Raw genomic sequence first — 22,129 nt, 5'->3', positions numbered from 1 at the left:
CATGTATGTCACGAATCCTGTCCATGCACTTCTGTTCATTCACCATCAGAGGTCACTCGCTCACCACATTGACTCTTGCACTACACAAACTGTTGCACGTCACCTCAAACTATCATCCATTGCACTGACGACCCACACAGCTGAGTGCACTGATCACACAGCTGATTGCACTGATTATACGCCTTACTTAAGCCATGGACTTCCTCTCTATCATGGCCAAGTATTGTATGCACTTATATCTCTCTTAGTGATAGCTACTCGGGGAGAAGCCGAATATTCACCAGAAGAGACGGACAGCAGCTCGTAAGTGTTGCGATAGATCTGTCATAGATCTGTTGTTTAAATTATTTACTTGCTGTTGGGAAGGAATACTTTCGTTTCCCTTCTATTTCTATTCTGCATTTTCGTTGAGGTTTCGTTGTTTGATTGCACTTTCTGTTAATTATAATAATTTGCACCTCGGCTAAGAAGGAACCTGGATCATTTTCATTGCTCCTTGCAAGCAAAGTGTTAGTTTCGTCTTGAGTTATTTGCACAAGGCTATTGGCTGGGCCAATCAGAAGCCGGCCACAGCTGTTTTCACGGTAGTGTGTTAGGCTGTATTTATCAGAGGTCCGGCGCTGGCGGAAGCATCAGCGAAGCGTTCAACCTCCTCGTGTGAAGATCGGCGAGGGTAAAGACCATCGACTTTTCCTGCGCGACTTTAACCGAGCAACGACACCGGCGACACACTTAAGTATCTTTTCTTTTTTCCCCCTTCCCTTACACACTCTCCGTTTCCATCCTCTTTCCTGCCACCTCTATCATGTGTTTCCAAACTATTCCGGTTCTCTCTCAACCACGCTCTAACGTCCCACGCAGACGGCAACGTAATCCTGCTAACCTGCGCCTTATCTCTACCTCCTTCACTACACCTCTTTCCTTCTCTGTGGGTCTCTGGAATTGTCAGTCAGCTGTCAACAAAGCTGACTTCATTTCTGCTTTTTCTTTAAAATCCACGCTCAGCATCTTGGGCTTGACTGAGACCTGGATTCGTCCAGAAGACTCAGCAACCCCAGCTGCTCTCTCTACTAATCTCTCTTTCTCTCACACCCCGGCAAGTTGGCGGGTGGAGGCACTGGTCTGCTCATTTCTAACAATTGGAAATACTCAACCCGCTCTTCCCTATGCAATTACATCTCATTTGAATCTCATGCCATTACTGTATCAGCTCCGATAAAACTCCAGATTGTGGTCATTTACCGTCCCCCTAGCCAAATTCTAGCCACCTTCCTAGAGGAGCTGGACGGGCTGCTGTCCTCTTTCGTGGAGGATGGCACTCCACTCCTAGTCTTTGGTGATTTCAACATTCACCTAGACAAGCCTTATGCTACAGACTTCCATGCACTCCTAGCTTCGTTTGATCTCAAACGCCTTACCACTACTAGCACGCACAAATCAGGCAACCAACTTGACTTAATTTACACACGCAATTGTACTGCAGATAACATTCTGGTACAACCGCTACATACTTCGGACCATTTCTTCATTACATTTACATTACACTTTGCTTCTCCTGTGCCACCAACCCCCCTACCAGTTACTTTTAGACGAAACCTGCGCTCCCTTTCTCCTTCCCATCTCTCCTCTGTAGTATCCTCCTCTCTTCCTTCACCCACCCATTTCTCATCTCTGGATGTAAACGCAGCTACTGAGACTTTATGCTCTACCTTAACCTCTTGTCTAGACGACATTTGTCCTCTCTCCTCTAGGCCAGCACGGGCTGCTCCTTCCAACCCCTGGTTATCCGAGGTTCTTCGTGAACATCGGACTACACTCAGAGCGGCAGAGAGAAAATGGCGCAAATCAAACGATCTGTTGGACCTCAGTAGGTACCAGTCTATGCTCACATCCTTCTCTGCTAAAGTCCACACTGCCAAATCCTCACATTTCCGCAACAAGATCGACAGCGCTCCAGACATGCGTAATCTCTTCAGAACATTTAATTCCTCCTCTGTCCCCTCCACCTCCTCCCTCCACCTCTATTACAGCTGATGACTTTGCCACTTTCTTTACAGACAAAACTAGATCAATCAGTGGTCAGTTTTCACCTCCACGCATACAGGACCCTCACCCTACCACATCCACTGCTAAAACTCCCATCTTTTCTTTCTGTCCACTCACTGAAGCTGAAGTATCCAAGCTTCTCCTCTCCAACCATCCTACAACATGTCCTCTTGACCCTATCCCCTCACACCTTCTCCAAGCAATCTCACCCACACTCTTACCTGCACTCACACACATCATCAACACATCCCTACTCACAGGTAACTTCCCCATTGCGTTCAAGCAGGCTCGGGTAACCCCACTGCTCAAAAAACCTACATTAAACACTTCTCTTATAGAAAACTACAGACCTGTCTCTCTCCTTCCATTCATAGCGAAAACACTTGAACGAGTTGTCTTCAACCAAGTCTCACTGTTTCTTTCACAGAACGACAAACTGGATGCTAAACAGTCAGGTTTCAGGAGGGCCATTCAACTGAGACTGCACTTCTCTCGGTCACTGAAGCCCTGCGAATTGCAAAAGCCCATTCCAAATCATCAGTCCTCATTCTGCTGGACCTATCTGCCGCTTTTGACACTGTCAATCATCAGATACTCCTGTCCACCCTCTCATCACTGGGCATCTCTGGCATTCCACTTCGCTGGTTTGAATCCTATCTCACTGGTAGGTCTTTCAGGGTGGCCTGGGGAGGTGAGGTATCCAAAGCACATCAACTGGTCACTGGGGTTCCTCAGGGATCAGTTCTTGACCCTCCTCTTCTCCACATACACTACATCACTGGGTCCCATCATACAGGCACATGGATTCTCATACCATTGCTACGCTGATGACACACAGCTCTACCTCTCTTTTCAACCAGATGATCCAACGGTAGCTGCAAGGATCTCAGGTTGCCTGGCGGACATCTCGGCATGGATGAAAGAACATCACCTGCAGCTCAACCTGGCAAAGACTGAGCTTCTTGTCCTCCCTGCCACTCCGACTCTACAGCATGACTTCACGATCCAGTTAGGTTCATCAACAATAACCCCATCAACTTCGGTCAGAAATCTTGGTGTAATCTTTGATGATCAGCTGACCTTCAAAGACCACATTACAAAACTGCTCGATCTTGCAGGTTTGCACTATATAACATCAGAAAGATCAGGCCCTTTCTGACAGAGCATGCTGCACAACTTCTTGTCCAGGCCCTTGTCATTTCTAGGCTGGACTATTGCAATGCTCTTCTGGCTGGACTTCCGTCTAACACAGTCAAACCTCTACAAATGATTCAGAATGCAGCGGCACGACTGGTCTTCAACGAGCCCAAAAGAGCCCATGCTACACCTCTCTTTATCTCCCTGCACTGGCTACCAATCACGGCTCGCATCAAGTTCAAGACACTGATGCTTGCATATAGAACAACCACTGGCTCAGCACCCGTTTACTTGCACTCTCTATTAACAAACTACATCCCCTCCAGAAATCTGAGATCTGCTAGTGAGCGACGCCTCGTGATACCATCACAGAGAGGCGCAAAATCACTCTCTAGATCATTCTCATTCACCATTCCTGGCTGGTGGAACGATCTTCCCACCTCTATCCGGAATGCTGGATCCCTGTCAATCTTCAAGCAACAACTGAAAACTCATCTCTTTCGACAGCACTTGACTTCATCCTAAACTTAAAAAAAAAAAAAAAAATTCTTTACTTATTCCTTCCTTTGGTAGTTTGTATTTATTTGAACAATGCCTGAGACTTGGTGTTGCAAGCACTTCGTATGTCTGATTGCCTCTTCAGGATTAATCGCTCTATGTATTCCCCAATTGTAAGTCGCTTTGGATAAAAGCGTCTGCTAAATGACTAAATGTAAATGTAAATGTAGCTACTCTACGGCGCCCACTTAGTTGCCGTAGTCTTGCCTTGCCTGTTTTTCCCGTATTTTGATTCTAGCCTGTGTTTCCTGGATTAACCCTTTGCCTTGCCATTCGGACTCTGTTTGCACTCTTGGATTATAGCTTGTGTACCTGGATTATTTCTCTGCCTTACCCCGTTGGATATTGTTCGCCGATCGTAGACGCACGCTACCCTAAAATTACTCTTTGTCTTGTCTGTATTATACCTGTTTGCCATTGCCTGAACCTTGCTTGTCTTCTGACCATGTCTTTGAATAAAGCCCTGCAAATGGACCCGCATGCCTCGTCTCGTCGTGCCCGTAACAATGTAAGGTCGCAAGAAAATGTTTTGTTGTATTTATTTAGAAATACTTTTGATAATAGTTGGGTAAATGTATACTGGGATTGAAGCGATGTGGCTTGGTAAATGTTTTATTGCCAGTAAAAGGCTGATAATGGCTGAATAAAAACAAAAGAATAATGATAAAAGAATAATAAGGATTGTGTCTCATACCTGGCAGAAGTATGAAAGGTTCTGTTTCCTTAAACTAGTTTGTCATGCATTTCTTTATTTCAACACATTTACATGTAAATCCTAGTATTTTAAACTTGTGATTAATCATGATTAACGCGATACATTTTTTAATCGATTGACAGCACTAATAAATATTATATATGTATATGTGACCCTGGACGACAAAACCAGTCTTAAATTTTTCGAAGCTGAATAAATAAGCTTTACATTGATGTATGGTTTATTATGAACGGACAATATTTGGCTGAGATACAACTATTTGAAAATCTGGAATCTCAGGGTGCAACAAAATCTAAATATTGAGAAAATCGCCTTTAAAGTTGTCCAAATGAAGCTCTTAGCAATGCATATTCCTAATAAAAAATTAAGTTTTGATACATTTACGGTAAGAAATTTACAAAATATCTTCATGGAACATGATCTTTACTTAATTTCCTAATGATTTTTGGCATTAAAAAAAATCGATAATTTTGATCCATACAATGTATTTTTGGCTATTGCTATAAATATACCCCAGCGACTTAAGACTGGTTTTGTGGTCCAGGGTCACATATATATACATACATATATGGATGCAGTAGACTTCCACTGCCCCTCTGTTCAGGGATAATTGTTTACTACACAGCAAAAAACGATGGGTTATTTTTAAAAATTTTTTTTTTGGGTTACACATATTGGGTCACAAATTGGTTCCCGCGGTGACGGTTCAAATTTTAACGGACGACAAGTGACTGACAGTCAGACAACAGAAGAAGCTGCTGCTGCTGTGTCAGTATAAGGTAAGTAATATCGTTTTTTGATATATAACTCTTATAACATATAATGAAACGTTAAACGCACTCTAAAATGTACTCTGTTGCTAGCAGTAATAAAGTAATTAAAAGCGAAACTGTTTAGAGATGTATCACAACTTTAATAATGTGTAACGTTAGTAGATGTATAATGATAAGCCTGTGTTAGGCCTAACGTACTAATGCTACTGAAATCACCATCTACGATTATGCCAGGTTTAAATTATTTTACAGTTAATGGAGGGTTGCAGACCTGTTCTGACAACAGTTTGTTTGGTCGCACTAGTGATTTTCACATTTATATATGGGAAATGGCAAATGCAGCGGCGTTCATTTGAACCGTGCCGCACGGACCATTTAAGTTGTCGGTCCAGTATATAACGTTAGCGCAGCGGCAGCTCAGACCAGCTTAGTCCAGAGAGAAGCGCTCAAATTCGGTAAATTCTCTGTTAAAAAAAGTCTAAAAATAATCCAAATCTCCCGTAAGAAAGACGTGATGGGAGAAACGAAGCTTCGAATCAATTAAACCAATTGCTTCTCAAAATGATTCACTGCTTACAAGTGTACGTGACACAACAGTGACGCCTGCTGGTCAAAACAGGACCAGTGTCAGTGTTTGGAAAGCTACCAGCACTAATAACACTAAAAGTGTTTTTATGGTTTATTCATATGATATTGAATATTGTTATGCATCTATTAGAACAGCCTCTAATTACAGCCATTTCTCTTATGAAGCTATGACAGATTTTCATGTTTTTTTTTCAATGTGTTGTACTAAATGTGTTTATACTTATGTTTCAGACAATGGATTCTTCTGTGAAGGAAAAACTGCAACAGTGGATTCTCTGCCAGTTAACTGAAACATTTCAAAGTAAACTATTTCAAATAGTGATACATGTACACTACCAGTCAAAAGTTTTTGGACAGTAAGGTTTTTAATGTTTTTTTTTTTTTTTTTTAAAGAAGTCTCTTCTTCTCACCAAGCCTGCATTTATTTGATCCAAAATCCAGCAAAAGCAGCAATATTGTGAAATATTTTGACAATTTAAAATAACTGCTTTCTATTTTTCAGTGTCACGTGATCTTTCAGAAATCATTCTAATATGCTTATATGCTGTTCAAGAAACATTTATTATTATTATTATTATTATTATTATTATCAATATTTAAAATATTTTTTCAGGATTATTTGATGAATAGAAAGATCCAAAGATCAGCATTTATCTTAAATAAAAAGCTTTTGTAACATTATACACTTATACCATTTGGAGTCAGTATAATTTTTTTATTAATACTTTTATTTAGCAAGAATGCATTAAATTGCTAAAATAAAAATAATAATAATGCTAAAGACAATTATAATGTTACAAAATATTTATATTTCAGATAAATGCTGTTCTTCTGAACTTTCTATTCATCAAAAACCTGAAAAAATTCTACTCGGGTGTTTTCAACATAATAATAATAATAATAATAATAATAATAATAAATGTTTTTGAGCAGCAAATCAGAATATTAGAATGATTTCTGAAGGATCATGTGACTGGAGTAATGATGCTAAAAATTCTGCATTGATCACAGGAAAAATTATATTTTAAAATATATTTAAATGGAATAAATAGAAAACAGTTATTTTAAATAGTAAAAATTTGTATTGCTGTATTTTGGATCAAATAATGGATAGTGGATGAAGAAGGTTTTACACTACTGGATGACACCAGCATTGCTGTACTAATTCCAAGAACTTTCAACGGCGAGACAATGAACAGCAGACCTTACTACAAGCAGTGGATCTGTGTTGCAAACTTTTCTATGTGTATGACATCAACTACCCAACTACTCTTGCAAAATGAAGCTCTGCAAAATATCACAAATACATCTCAAAAGCAAACACCTTTGCCATAATATTAATTCCTGTTAAATTGTTACATAGAGAATGGTGTGTTGTGTTTTGCAAAAAGTGTTTTATGAAATTGAAAACTGAGTCAAAGGCTGGGAATTAGTGTATGGTTTTGCAGATTTGGTGTGTGCTTCTGCTATTTGAGTGTCAGCTTTCAGAAATTGTGTGACAAGTAAAGATTTTATGTATATGCAGTTGAAAAAAAAAAACTGTATAACTTGTGTTTGATTCATTTTTATTGATATATGTTTGTATGTTATGTTTGTTTTATTTATGTACTGTATTTGCACATTTGTGTATGTTTTGATATGAATGAATATCAATTGAGACACATTTGTTGGTTTTGAATACACTGTACATCTTGAAAATATGTTAGTTGTATGTGCACTTTTGTGTTTTGAATTTAATATTTTTACACATTTTTGTACATTTATTTTGTAAACGTATGAATTTACAGTACTTACTAAAAATGTTTTACACTTCAAAATATATTTGTTAAAAATGTATTATTTGCATATTTAAATAAACAAAATCTGTATTTGAAAACAAAGTTTTTATAATGTAGTTTTATTAAGTAATTATATATATATATATATATATATATATATATATATATATATATATAAAAATACTGATCTGAATTAGTGAGTATGTAGAGCAGGGGTGCCTAACCCAGTTTCTGGAGATCTACCTTCCTGCAGAGTTCAGCTCCAACCCTGATAAAACACAACTGAACCAACTAATTACGATCTGATGGAGCACTTGATAATTACAGACAGGTGTGTTTGATTAGGGTTGGAACTGAACTCTGCAGGAAGGTAGATCTCCAGAAACAGGGTTGGGCACCCCTGATGTAGAGTGTCTTTTTAAGAGTATTTTTTAGATTTAAGCACTTTTAAAGGAAAGCCTGCTTTTTACTCTCCTCATAGGCTGTTCATGTAATCCTCATAAAATATAATCTTGACGACATGTTTTTAAAAGCATTTAGACTTGTCGAATGTTTTTTCAGATGTGGCACATAATGACTAATTGACTAATTGCAGCATCAAATGAAAATGTGGACATCAGGACAATCGGAGGATACATGCTTAATTATAATCAAATCCAAAGTTCTTTCATGAAACTTGAGATGGCGCAGTCTGATAGGTCAAACACAAGGCACTAGGGCTCTACAATATATTGTATCAGCATTGATATCACGATGTGCACATCCGCGATAGTCACATCACAGGATGTGCGATGTTTAGTATACGATCGTTTTCTGTGTTCACACATAGATACCGTGTGCCGCAACAGTTAAAGTCTGTCTACACTGGACGCGACAAAGCGACGGTTGCAAATCCTTTGAACTTTGTGTCAGTACGTCATAAACAAGGCATCAGCTTACTGTCGGGCATTTGTCGTGTCGTGCCGCATCCAGTGGACAGCATCATATAATGGGTTCTATAGTATTTTGTCACACCGCTCACGTCTGGTGTAGACACGGTGATAGCCACGCAGATGCACATGAACAAAATGTCAAAATGCATGTCTCTGCAAGTATCCTTGTAAACCCAGTTGCTAGTGGCTTAGGTGAAGGTAAACGATTGAGAAATAAAATGGATGTGTCACAGTATATTGGTTCACAGCAGTTTAACTGTCTTTATATTTACTTTGAAAGCTGAAGCTCGCGATTATGGTAAGGGGAGTTACATTTCCGATGTGCACTTGTGGTGTTTGGCCAATCACAATGCACTGGGTCAGCTGGCAAATCTGAGCAGACTGTGCTTGTCGGAAGGAGGGGCTTTGTAGAAAATGATGCGTTTGAGAGAGGCGGGACAAAGAGGACCAACAATAATGTACAGTATTTGAAAAATAATGTGTTTTTTGAACATTAAAGCATGTCAACATATTCTGTTACACCAAATGCACAAAATAATGATCTTTAAAAATAGCATCATATGACCCCTTTAAAATGAACTCATAAGTTTACTAAGTAAAGTGGTGATTGAGGCTATCGTGAAAGAAGTGGATGACTCCTATTACACATTAAAAGCAAAAGGTAGCCGCGACCCTACAGGCTGCAAAAATATATCAATTGTCATTATGTTTGTGAATGAGAATGTGTCCTATGAAGTAGTGGAGCAACTGTTAACCGTAGCCACTGCTCAAATGAGTGATGCCCAGACACTGACAAATACCATTTTAGCAAAGCTAAACAAAGCTGGTCTTAACCCATCAAAGATTCTTCGGCAAGTATATGTCACAGTCTTCAGCTGGTGTGCAGTGTTGCCAACTGCTTTCAATTCAAAGTAGCTAAAACTGGTAGCTAAATGTCACTAGATGACGTCATAATGGCAAATTCACTGATCCATATAAAGATGAATATAGATCAGTGGGCAAGATAAAAACTTAGATAAGGTTTGTCCAAGAAGTTGCTGTATTTGTCCCTAAACTTTTGAAAAAAGTCTCAAAAGGGGTGGGGAAGTAGCTAAATCTAGCTACAAAATAGCTAAATTGGCAACACTGCTGGTGTGCCAGCTCCTCCCATTTGGCTCTTCAGCGAGCACCCTCTCATTATTCTTGCTTGCTGGCATTCACATCAATTCACAAGTCATTCTTTTTGGTTAGGCTATTTCATTCAAGTCAATATAAAAGCAGTCACGCTATGTCTAGCATCATTTTACGTTACTCAGCTTTGCAAATAAATTGGTTGCAAAATGGTATCCACTCACGTTTAACTTTTTGTCTGCTTGTTATGGTAAAAAAAAAAAAACAATGAATACAGTCGCATTACTATATGTAATAGCCTATGAGACAGTCCATGATCACAATATTTTATACAAGTGTTACTATAACGATTTTGTAAATGCAACCAAATATTGATAATGTGGAAGTTAATGCCTTTTGCGTGACTTCTTACTTTTTGCAGACAATGCAAAGGCAGAGTACAGTAACTTCAAAATAGGGGTAAAAATCAAGTTTGAGCTCACAATTTTTTAATGTAGATCATTTTCATTACAAAAACATCTAATTGCCAATTTTCCAGTGTCCTACCTATAATTAATTTGGCTGGACAAATAAAAACAATTCAAAGTCATTTTTCTCAGTTTCACACTGGGTCTTTTGCCTTTGTAGGGCAGTATTGTCTCACCCCGCCCATCTTGTTACCTCATTATTGTTTCAGTGGTTCCACCTGTGTTTCCCTCATTACCCTTCTTGTTTTCTCCCTTCTTAGTTTTTGTAATGTATTAATTATCACGGGCTGTAATAAAAAACAAGTAGTCATATCCTAATACTGAGTAAATACATTTGGTTCGAATAGCCTGGTATGGCAAGATGTCTTAAAATGTATTTCTTTTTTTTTTACATTTAAATTTAGACCACATTATTAGATTACCTTTTGACTTCATGAATACACATAAATGACAGCTTAATGATTTTTTAAAATCTTTTTTACAATCTTTTTAATAATATTATATAATATTTTATTTTTTAATATAATATTTATATTATAATTTAATATAATATTTTATATATTTTTCTATAATATTTATGTCACTTTTTTATATGTCATTTATTTGATAGTTATGTATACATTATTTTATTTTAAATGGAAGAAAAACCTGTTTTTGACCTCTATGCTACAAAATCCATTCTCTCCAATTACCACAAAGCTCTGCAAACAATGCTCAGTGTACTGACTGCTGACTTTAGGCCCTTCTACAGCAACCTGTGCAATTTCTTTCTAATCTCTGCACAATGTTTTTATGAACCACGGATGCTCAATGCTTCACAAATGGAAGGTCCAGTTAGTTCAGCTGGCTTTTGAGAGGGATTTTGCTTGAAAATGCACAACCAAATGGAAGGACAACGTTTTATGGAGGTTTAATGGTTGCCTGTGTCAGCTTTTTTTTTTCATAAAGATAAGTTATGAGTTTAATTTATGTAAGCTTAAATATCACTCTTGGTTATTAGAAAGGTATTACAGCATATAATTGTCAACCTGTTTTGTTTTCGTTGTGACGTGATTGAGGTAATATTGATTAGCTCATTATATAACTAATCATTATATCTATTATTACATAACATTCATTTGTCTCCAGCTATTGGCACCAATATGTATTATGGTCACTGAACAAATCAGTGAAGGAGTCTGAAAAAACATTTTGGTAAACGGATTCAAGAGACTCCAGTCATTGGAGTAAATCAAAATTTCAACGACTAGGAAGAATGTGGGTTGTAGAAAAAACAAATCAAGAAACTCAAAAATTAAAGTAACATTCAAGAAACATATTAAAATAATAAAGAAGGCATGTCATGACCCCATTCAAAATTCCTAAGAGGAAAGTTCTTAAAAGTGAATCCTCTTTGCAGTATCATGACATGTAATTATTTATAATACAACTTACATTTGGTTGGTATCAACGTCCTCTTCTTTTTCGGAGATCGTCGTCAGAATTCTTTCCTCCTTAGCAGAGTGTACTGTTAGACTACACACACACACACACACACACACACACACACACACACACATTATAAAAACATGTTTTTTTTGTGACGCATGAACATTCACTGTGTGACACGAAAGTCTCAGGAGAAGTTCCTAAAGGATAATAGATGAGCACTTCTAAGCTCAATCTAATTGGCCCTAATGAAGTTTCCTAGCACACCTTTACTCTCATGAGAAAATCTCACAACAATGCTATAAAAAACAGGAACCCAAAATGCACTGCAAAACAATTTGAGGGTGAGTACCTAACAGAATTTTCATTTTTGGGTGAACTATCCCTTAAACTGTTCTCAAAGGTTATAAATCCAAAATTTATTAAACCTGTTTTACCAATTATTTCAGCTGGACCCTCCGACTTTGGCGCTAGCTTAGTGGGAAACTAGTTTGATGCAGAAGGAAGCACAGGCCTGTTGCACAAAGCCAGTTTTGTTTTTTACCCAGGTAAGTTTGCGTTTAGTTTGAGCAAACTCTGAGTTTCTGGGATCAAGAAGGGTTGGTTTTGAGTGGATTTTGTCACCATGGTAACTTACAGTACACAGCTACCCTGCTCCGGAGCAGGTTTTATTCTGGGTTAGAGATCGCAAACCCAAATTGGACTAATCAGCTGTTAGCAAAGTGACACATATCTGATGCAATAAAGCCACTCCTCCATCTCTTGCTTCAAATGAAAGCAGTTTACAGTCAAAGAATTTTAGAGACAAAATTGCCAGATTACTCTGAGTTTGTTCAGCTAGCTTCATGCAACAGACCACATGTGTTTTACTCCTTACAATATCGTCCTGTTGAAAGTGTGCTTCTTTACTTCAGGAATTGTAGTATGCTACCTGTCTGGCCTGCCGCACACTCATTCTACACTTTACCTCTTCTGCCATGATGTTCTGCCTTACTAACAGGGTGTATCAAGACTGGTCTGAAGAAGGAGGTCTGTGGATCAGCCTTACTAGTGGTCCCTTGAGCTTCCTATCTATCATGATCTCCACTGGTGTTTTTCCATTGGTTTCTTGTTGGGCTGTGTTCATGGCAAAGTAAAACTCACATAATCAATGATCCCACGCTTGATAATGCTGTCCAATCTATGATGCAATTATGGTTTTTAATAGAGGTCGACCGGTCGATCAGTTTTGCAGATTTATCGGCACCGATAGTGGATTGCTGGAACTATCAGCTATTGGCAATTGGCAAAATCGGCCATTAGTTTTTCTGGGTTATGTCCTTTGCTGAAGTAGCTAAGAAGGGTCTGCTGTCATTATACAGTATGAGATTGGCCTCTACAGGCTGAATTACTGACACTTTGTGCTGTTTGTTTTGACACGTGAGGCTGTGCGCTGCACAGAGCGGGACATTTCAGATGCAGATTTAAAACAGAAAGGGTGCACATACAGTATTCTGTATAGTACATGTTTTCATATGACTACACAGTAATTCATTTGTTGACTAGATGGCTAACAGTAGCAGCACCACAAGTGGTTAAAACAGTGTGACTAAAACACATGCAAGCACAGCCCAAATGTATAACGTCATGATTGTTACCATCTATTTGCATAAGTTTATGTCCAGCTGGAGACATTAATATTTGTTAGCCAGCAAAGCTGCATATACTGTATAAAGCTAGTGACGTGAGAAAGCACACTGAAGTGTTCATGCAGCTGACAGAAATCCCGCCAACACCACAGAGCACCATTCACACAGTTTTCCATTAAAGTCTGTGTAAAGAGAATTCTGAGAATTGTTTCTAAACACATTACAAATGTTAGAAATGTATTGCTGAAACACATTACAAAGACTCTGAACTATGTAGTACTGAATTGTGGAGTTAAACCGTTAAACAGTTTTTCACCAATTCTGTGTTCAGGATTTTTTGGGCGGGGCTAAAACGGTGGCTTGATGACGCAATGGAGCCACCGAGCGTGGCCCCGCCCTAACACTATAATAACTATGTTGAGAGGTCAAGTTCTTAGTTTGTCTTTTTGAATGTCTGTGATGTTAGATATACAGATTATAGGCAGGGACGGTTCTAGGGTGGATACCCGGGTCTAAAAACGCGAGCTGTACCGCTTTCTCTTCTTTCAAAGCGCACGGAAGCTTGTGCTCTCTGATGTTTGCCGTTGCTAAGCAACCATGAGCCGCGCTCGCCTTGAAGACGAGAAGGTTTCAACTCACTGCAGCGCTGACGCGCGTCTACAATTAAGTAACGAACTTGCTGTCACGGGCCAGGGTGCCTCCCTGGCTCCCTCTGCTGTCTGTGTGACCATGTCCTTTTCAGCGGCTCGTGACAGGTGCAATCAGCGCTGATCTGGCGGTGGGGCTGCGCATGTCACGAGCTGCTTCTATTCCACCTGTTGCTCATTACCCTTTCCTTTATATTTCTCTCCTGACTAGCTCCTGTTGTTAGTAGATTGTTTTGTGTTCTGTGGTTTGGTGTACACTCACGTCTGTCTGTTTGCACCCCAGGACGCATAGAGAGAAGGACTGCCACTCTCTGCCTCACTCCACTCTTTAGTGGTTGGCCCTGTGCGGCGCTGGGTCTTGGGCAGTGATCCGCTGGGTCCGCATCTCACTGCCGACCGTAGCTGGATTACCCCAGAGACTTGCTCGCTGAGTTTTGTTACAGTTTTATTTGTTTTGTTCACCTTTGGTAATAAACCTTGTGCTCGAATCTATCCTCTGCCTTTGAGTCCTCTGTTCTCCTCGCGCCGTCACAGAATCTACTAACCACATTATGGACACAGCAGAGGAGGATGATTTGCGCCGAGCCCTTATGCAGCAGGGCGTTCTTCTGGGTCGTCATCAGGAGGAGATCGCGGCTTCCTGCCGCGCTTACTCTGAGATCTCTCCAGCTCAACCAGCTGGTTGAACGGTTGGATCAGATGCACACCAGCCCTCCCGCTGCTCCTACGGCAACCCCTCCTCCTGATCCCGATGGAACGAGTAACCGTCGTGCTGAACCACGGCTCAATCCTCCTGCCCCTTACTCGGGTGAGCCTAACACATGTCGCTCCTTTTTGTCCCAATGCTCTCTGATTTTCTCGCTGCAGCCGTCCTGCTTTCCTACGGAGCGGTCTAAGGTAGCTTTCACCATCACGCTCTTGGTGGGGCAAGCGAGAGAATGGGGAACGGCCATGTGGGATAACGAGCGGAGCTGCTGTTCCTCCTTTGAGAGTTTCTCGGGGGAGCTGCGCAAGGTGTTTGATCGCTCGGTTCAAGGAACTGAGGCGGCACGAGCCCTGGCGCTGCTACGGCAGAGAGAGGGTTCTGTTTCCAGTTACTCGATCGAGTTTCGTACGCTCGCGGCGTCCTGTGGCTGGAACGACAAGGCTCTTTGGGATCACTTTCTCCACGGTCTGGCCGAGCACATCAAGGATGAGATTTATTCCCTTGAATTACCCTCGAGCCTGGATGGGCTCATCGACCTCGCCATCCGAGTGGAGAACCGGATTTCCTCCGCTCGCCATCGGAGGAGCGTGTTTTACCCTGAGCTCGTCACTAGAGCCGCGTCAGGAGCGGCGAGTGACGCGCCTCCCCAGCATCTAGTTGTTTCCGAGGAGGAGCCAATGCAGGTCGGGAGAGCACGGTTGACCCTAAGAGAGCGGCGTTATCGCCTGGACAACCAACTGTGCCTCTACTGCGGGGAGGGAGGTCACGTGGCAGCGTCGTGCCCGGCAGTGAGGCGGCGCTCACCGCACAAGGGAGCACAAACGGTGAGTGTCACCAGTAATCAACTGCCCTCTGGTGGTCGTTGTGAGTTCCAAGCCTCGTTACTGTTCAATGGAGTTGCTCATCAGGTTTTGACTTTGATTGACTCTGGAGCGGAGGGCGATTTCATGGATTCTGGGCTGGCCACACGCTTGGGACTTCCATCTGTTGCCCTGGCCGAGCCTATATCGGCTAGAACACTTTGTGGCACCCTTCTCACCAGGATTACTCATGCCACTAAGTTTGTCACACTCACACTTTCCGGCAATCATGTTGAGGAGATTCGTTTTCTCCTCATCCATTCACCCACCGCTCCTGTGGTTTTGGGACACACCTGGCTGGTTAAGCACAACCCCCATATTGACTGGGCTCTTAACTCCGTGTTGGCTTGGAGCCCTTTTTGTTTAGCTCAATGTTTGGGTGCTGCATTTTCTCCTATAATGTCTTGTTCTGGGTTGCAGGAGGAGCCGGTGAACCTGGCGGATGTACCGGAGGCTTACCATGACTTGAGAGCGGTTTTCAGTAAGTCCTGAGCTTCATCCCTGTCCCCGCACCGCCCGTATGACTGTGCGATAGACCTGTTGCCTGGCGCTTCTCCGCCCAAGGGACGCCTTTACTCTCTGTCCAGGCCTGAGAGGGAGGCCATGGAGAAATATATTCACGATTCTCAGGTAGCAGGCATTATTCGACCCTCCTCCTCTCCGGCTGGGGCGGGGTTCTTCTTCGTGGGAAGAAGGATGGTTCGCTGCGCCTGCATAGACTATCGGGGGTTGAATGACATCACGGTGAAGAATCGTTATCCTTTGCCATTGATGTCATCCGCCTTCGAGCTCTTGCAGGGGGCAACCATCTTCACGAAGTTGGACCTCCGCAACGCATATCACTTAGTTCGGATTAGAGAGGGGGACGAATGGAAGACCGCCTTTAACACCCCTACGGGGCACTTTGAGTATTTGGTCATGCCGTTTGGGCTTTCCAACTCCCCGGCGGTCTTCCAGGCACTCGTCAATGACGTGCTCAGAGACATGGTCGACCGGTTTGTTTTTGTTTACCTCGACGATATCCTGATCTTCTCCCAGAACGAGCGCGATCATGTCCAGCATGTCAGGCGAGTGCTTCAGCGGCTGCTTGAGAATCGCTTATTTGCCAAGGTGGAGAAGTGCGAGTTTCACGCACGGTCGGTTCCGTTCCTGGGATTTATCCTGTCTCCCGAGGGTATCCGTATGGACCCTGCCAAAGTGAAAGCAGTTGCTGATTGGCCCACCCCAGATAGTCGCAGGGCGGTCCAGCGATTTCTGGGGTTTGCCAATTTTACAGGCGGTTCATTCGAACTTTAGTCAGGTCGCCTTCCTCTGACGAATCTCACCTCCACTAGGACACGTTACAGTTGGTCGCCGCAGGCTCAGGCTGCATTCGAAAGTCTTAAGAGTCACTTTATTTCGGCTCTAATTTTAACCACACCAGACCCGTCTCGTCAGTTCATTGTGGAGGTGGATGCCTCAGAGGTGGGGTTGGGGCTATTTTATCCCAAAGATCACCCTCGGACGAGAGAATACATCCCTGCGCCTTCTTTTCTCATCGCTTAACCCCCGAACGGAATTACGACATCGGGAATAGGGAGTTACTTGCTGTCAAGCTGGCCCTGGAGGAGTGGCGTCACTGGTTAGAGGGCACGGGGTTCCTTTTATCGCTTGGACTGACCACAAGAACCTCGAATACATCCGCACCGCCAGGAGACTAAATTCTCGGCAGGCTCGCTGGGCATTGTTTTTCGGGCGGTTTAGGTTTACCATCTCTTACCGCCCGGGGTCCAAGAATGGTAAACCCGATGCGTTGTCGCGGATCTTTGAGACTGAGGCTACTCCCACCCTCCCTGTGCCCATTCTGCCTCCCGAACGGTGGAGTCCAAGGTCCGCACGGCGTTACGCGGCACTGCTATTCCCGCGGGATGCCCAGAGGGTCTGTTGTTTGTGCCCGAGTCAGTCCGAACTAGCGTCCTACAGTGGGGCCACTCGTCCGAACTAGCTTGCCACCCAGGAGCGACTCGTACCTGCATGTTGATCAAGCAGCGGTTTTGGTGGCCGTCCGTGGCGCGGGATGCCCGTTTGTTCGTGTCGGCCTGTCCGGTTTGTGCTGCGGGGAAGGGCTCCAATCGACCCCCAGCAGGGCTACTCCAGCCACTGTCGGTCCCTTCGCGCCCTGGTCACACATAGCGATGGACTTTGTCACTGGCCTACCCCCGTCTAGTGGCATGACGGTAGTCCTCACTGTGGTGGACAGGTTCTCTAAGGCGGCTCATTTCATTTCCCTCCCCAAATTACCTTCAGCGAGGGAGACAGCGACTGTTGTCTTGGATCACGTTTTCCGTATTCATGGCCTCCCGGTAAACGTGGTTTCTGACAGGGGTCCCCAGTTTGTGTCTAGGTTTTGGACAGAGTTCTGTCGACAGCTGGGGGCGACTGCGAGCTTATCCTCAGGTTATCACCCGCAGACTAACGGGCAGGCCGAGCGTGCTAACCAGGACTTGGAGAGGGTTCTGCGCTGCGTGGCGTCTGCCGAACCGTCATCTTGGAGTTCCAGATTAACCATGGTAGAGTACGCACATAACTCCCTCCCGGTCTCGTCTACGGGTTTGTCTCCCTTCCAGTGCTGTTTAGGCTACCAGCCACCATTATTCCCCTCCCAAGAGTCCGACGCTGTTGTTCCGTCCGCGCATGCGTTTATTCAGAGATGCCTCCGTACTTGGAGGATCGCCAGAGAAGCCCTCACCCGGACTGGCGAGAGGAACAAGGCGTCAGCGGACCGTCACCGTACTAAGCCCCCACTTTACGTGTGCGGTCAGAAGGTCTGGTTGTCTTCTCAGGACCTCCACTTCAGACTCCCCTCACGTAAACTGGGACCCAAATTCGTTGGACTGTTCATCATTTCTAAGGTGCTCAGTCCGGTGTCGGTGCGGCTCAAATTAACCCCCCCTTTTAAGAATATTCACCCGGTTTTTCACGTATCTAAGATTAAGCCCGTCATTCGCTCCCCCCTTCAGCCCCAGACCTCTGCCCCCCCGCCTCCTAGACTCATCGAGGGGTCGCCAGCTTATACGGTACGCCGGCTAATCGATGTGAGGCGCAGGGGTAGAGGTCACCAATACCTGGTAGACTGGGAGGGTTATGGTCCGGAGGAGAGATGCTGGGTTCCGGCTCGCGACATTCTGGATCGCGCTCTCATCGACCAGTTCTATCGGCGTCATGGTGAGTCCTCCGGGGACGCCAGGAGGGGAGGGGTACTGTCACGGGCCAGGGTGCCTCCCTGGCTCCCTCTGCTGTCTGTGTGACCATGTCCTTTTCAGCGGCTCGTGACAGGTGCAATCAGCGCTGATCTGGCGGTGGGGCTGCGCATGTCACGAGCTGCTTCTATTCCACCTGTTGCTCATTACCCTTTCCTTTATATTTCTCTCCTGACTAGCTCCTGTTGTTAGTAGATTGTTTTGTGTTCTGTGTTTTGGTGTACACTCACGTCTGTCTGTTTGCACCCCAGGACGCATAGAGAGAAGGACTGCCACTCTCTGCCTCACTCCACTCTTTAGTGGTTGGCCCTGTGCGAGCGCTGGGTCTTGGGCAGTGATCCGCTCATGGGTCCGCATCTCACTGCCGACCGTAGCTGGATTACCCCAGAGACTTGCTCGCTGAGTTTTGTTACAGTTTTATTTGTTTTGTTCACCTTTGGTAATAAACCTTGTGCTCGAATCTATCCTCTGCCTTTGAGTCCTCTGTTCTCCTCGCGCCGTCACACTTGCACGCTCAAACATGTATGGCTGTATAAATCCAATTAAGCTACTAGAGGTAGCATCAGTAGCATCCATTCAGGTTGTAGCGGTATTTGACAGTTGAGAGAGATGGTGTCCTGACATTTTATCCTACCCGTCAGATTTTCCTACCAGGGCTTACTGAGTATGCGCACATCAATATTGCGTCTTTTTTCTCATGCTGAACAACAATATTTAATGTATCTGCATTATTGTATGGGTAGGTTTAGGGTTGGGGTAGGTGTAGACATTAATAAAACACAATCTAATAGGTAGAAAAAAATATTTATTGTTGGTTTCCGGTAGCTGTATCCCTAGCCACAACCGCGAATATAACACACAATTACAGTATTTGCATTACTGTAAGGGTAGGTTTTTAGGGTTGTGGTAGGTGTAGACATTAATAAATCATAATTTGACAGGTAGCATTTTTCGTTATCGAATTGTACTACCTACTGTTTTAATGGGAGGTAGCAAAATCTGACAGGGTAGCACAAATCAACAGAACCATGGCGGCTTTCCCGCGAGTGGGCATGTTTTCAGCGCCGACAGCAGACACGCCCCCTGCATTTGAGAGCAGAGAGTCCTGCTTATTTTTCAAAGATTTTGATAACTTATTTTATCAATTTGGCTGGGTGGTTAATAACACATTTTTCTGTTGTGTGACAAACTCAGAACACATATTTTAATATCACTTTACACGGACTTTAAATTATATTTGTCCCAAATCAGTGTTAATGTACATAATGATTTCATCCTAGGCTGGAAGATTGTGTATTGTGCATTTTTCAGCGAATCCTTTGTTTTTCTGTGCTCTAATATAGTCTGCATGCTTCACATAGACAGCTGTAATATAGATTGCACTTACTTTAAACTCATCTGTCTCTTTATTAATTTCTGAAGTGAACCTTTGCCTGTTTGACAATATACTGTTTTGGACTGCCGCTTGAATTGAACGTGACATGTCTGGTGTGTGTTACACCTGTAAGTTGTCCTAGACGCAACACGACACTGCACTTTTTGCGACCAAAATATTTTATGATGTTTATTAGATAATTATGAAGTGTTCTAAAATTTAAGCAAACAAAGTGTGAGAGTATACAATATATATATTGCATGTAATTTCTTAAATGTAATACTTAAATATCGTTTGCATTTATATGAAATGGTAGCACTTTACAATAAGATTCCATATATTTTAAAATTTTAAAGCTTCATTTGTTAACATTAATGAACTATGAACTTGCCATATATCATAACATAACATAACATAACAACATTTACATTTAGTCATTTAGCAGACGCTTTTATCCAAAGCAACTTAGAAATGAGAACAATGGAAGCAATCATTAATGATCAATTTATAATTAATGTTTAATATGAATATTTTTATTCCATATTAAAAGTATGGTTCTGTACTTTGTGTGTGTGTAATAAAGTTCAGCACTATTTTAGTTTTCATATACAGTATCCATTATAAAAACTATCAATTAATCAGTTATCGGCCATTGTGGCCCAACCAAGCTATCAGTATCGGTAAAATCCACTATCTACTAAAAACCTCCAGTTTTAATGTCTGATTTTTCCTTTCTATAAGATTTGTTTGAGGGTGGTAACTAAGTAACTAAAAAAAAAAAAAAACACCTACTATTGGGGTCAAAATAGAACTTTAATAAAATATAAAAGTAAATAAATTGTAATTAAATTATATTATTTACACATTACAACTGTAGCTATAGTCTAGACGGTTACCTATGGCTACTATTTTATTAATCCATTTGTCTGATTGATTTTATAGTCTCAAGCATTCAGAAATCACGCAAAAGAAAATTAAGCATTTTTACTATGATAAAACCATGATTAATTTTTGTAATGGGTTGTGGGTTGTGATGTCCACATCTTTTTGTTGAAGAAATTATATAGGCTGTAGCATTTCTATTGCAAAAAGGTTGCCAAAAAATAAAGATTAAGTGGATATTTGAATTAGCCTAAATGTTTGGTCAATATTAAACAATGAAGTGTAAAAGCAGCAGTGTTATTCAATGAAACCATATAATTATTAATTATCCAATCATTATTGCCTCATTTGTTTTATAATGCATTTTAAGTCATTTTAAAAGCTGTTGGCTTAGGTCTGTTTTTATAACCACAAAAAGTGGAGTCAAGACATTTACAAATATGATTAAAAGATGAATATGAGACAAAACTGCAGAATGTCACATTTTATTATTGGGTGATTCAACACATGGATGTTTTACCAGCGAAGAAGTTTAGCACTTTTAGAGTTTCATCCCTCTATCTGATGTGAGCATAAGTATTGGAACAGTTGCCTCACAGGTCTTTCTAAGTGATCAGCTGTGTCTTGTTGCATTAATTCTTCAGATATTAAAAGCAGGGAATGTGTTGTATCAGTTATATCCATTACTTCTGCATTCTGAATCTTGCATTTGATGATGACACACACAAATCAGGATGAAGATGAGGGAGCTGACTTTGAGAGAAAAGCAAGCAATTTGGATGCTAAAAGAAAAGAGGAAGTCAGTTAGAGCTCTAGCAAAAACAAAGGGCATGGGGAAATCAAGAGTATGGAAACCACCAGCAACCAACAACTACCTGATCAGCTGAGAAAACAACAGTAGTTGATGACAGACAAATCAGAAAAGCTGTGAAAATGAATCCTAAAAGACGTGTCTGTAAAATCACCAACAACTTCCAGAAAGCTGGGGTGATGCTCTGACAATTTACTGTCCTCAGGAGACTTTGACACAGAATTACATATGCTACACAGCAGGATACAAACCTCTGACCAGCTCCAGGTGAGCCAGAAGAGTTTTGGAACTGTGTTTATGGACCGATGAGACAAAGATGAACCTTTATCTAAGTGATGGGAAAGCAAAAATGTGGAGAAAAAAGGGAACTGCAATGATCCCAAGCATACAGCCTCATCTGTAAAGCATGGTGGAGGTGGTGTCATGGCATGGGCATGCATGGCTGCCTC

General features: G+C 42.1%; 1 protein-coding gene across 2 annotated transcripts in view; it reads right to left on the bottom strand.

The window, feature by feature from the left end:
• Positions 1-22,129, bottom strand: part of LOC131545039 (regulator of G-protein signaling 20) — a 107,614-nt gene that overhangs the window by 69,913 nt on the left and 15,572 nt on the right. For both annotated transcript variants that reach the window (XM_058783640.1, XM_058783641.1), the window contains one exon: positions 11,539-11,619. In XM_058783640.1, coding sequence (XP_058639623.1) covers positions 11,539-11,619 — 81 coding nt within the window. The remainder of the gene's footprint in view (positions 1-11,538; positions 11,620-22,129) is intronic.

The sequence above is a fragment of the Onychostoma macrolepis genome, chromosome 07 (assembly GCF_012432095.1).
Source record: "Onychostoma macrolepis isolate SWU-2019 chromosome 07, ASM1243209v1, whole genome shotgun sequence".
Classification (NCBI taxonomy): domain Eukaryota; kingdom Metazoa; phylum Chordata; class Actinopteri; order Cypriniformes; family Cyprinidae; genus Onychostoma; species Onychostoma macrolepis.
The sequence above is the reverse complement of the archived record's forward strand: the minus strand, read 5'-3'. Positions and strand labels throughout refer to the sequence as shown.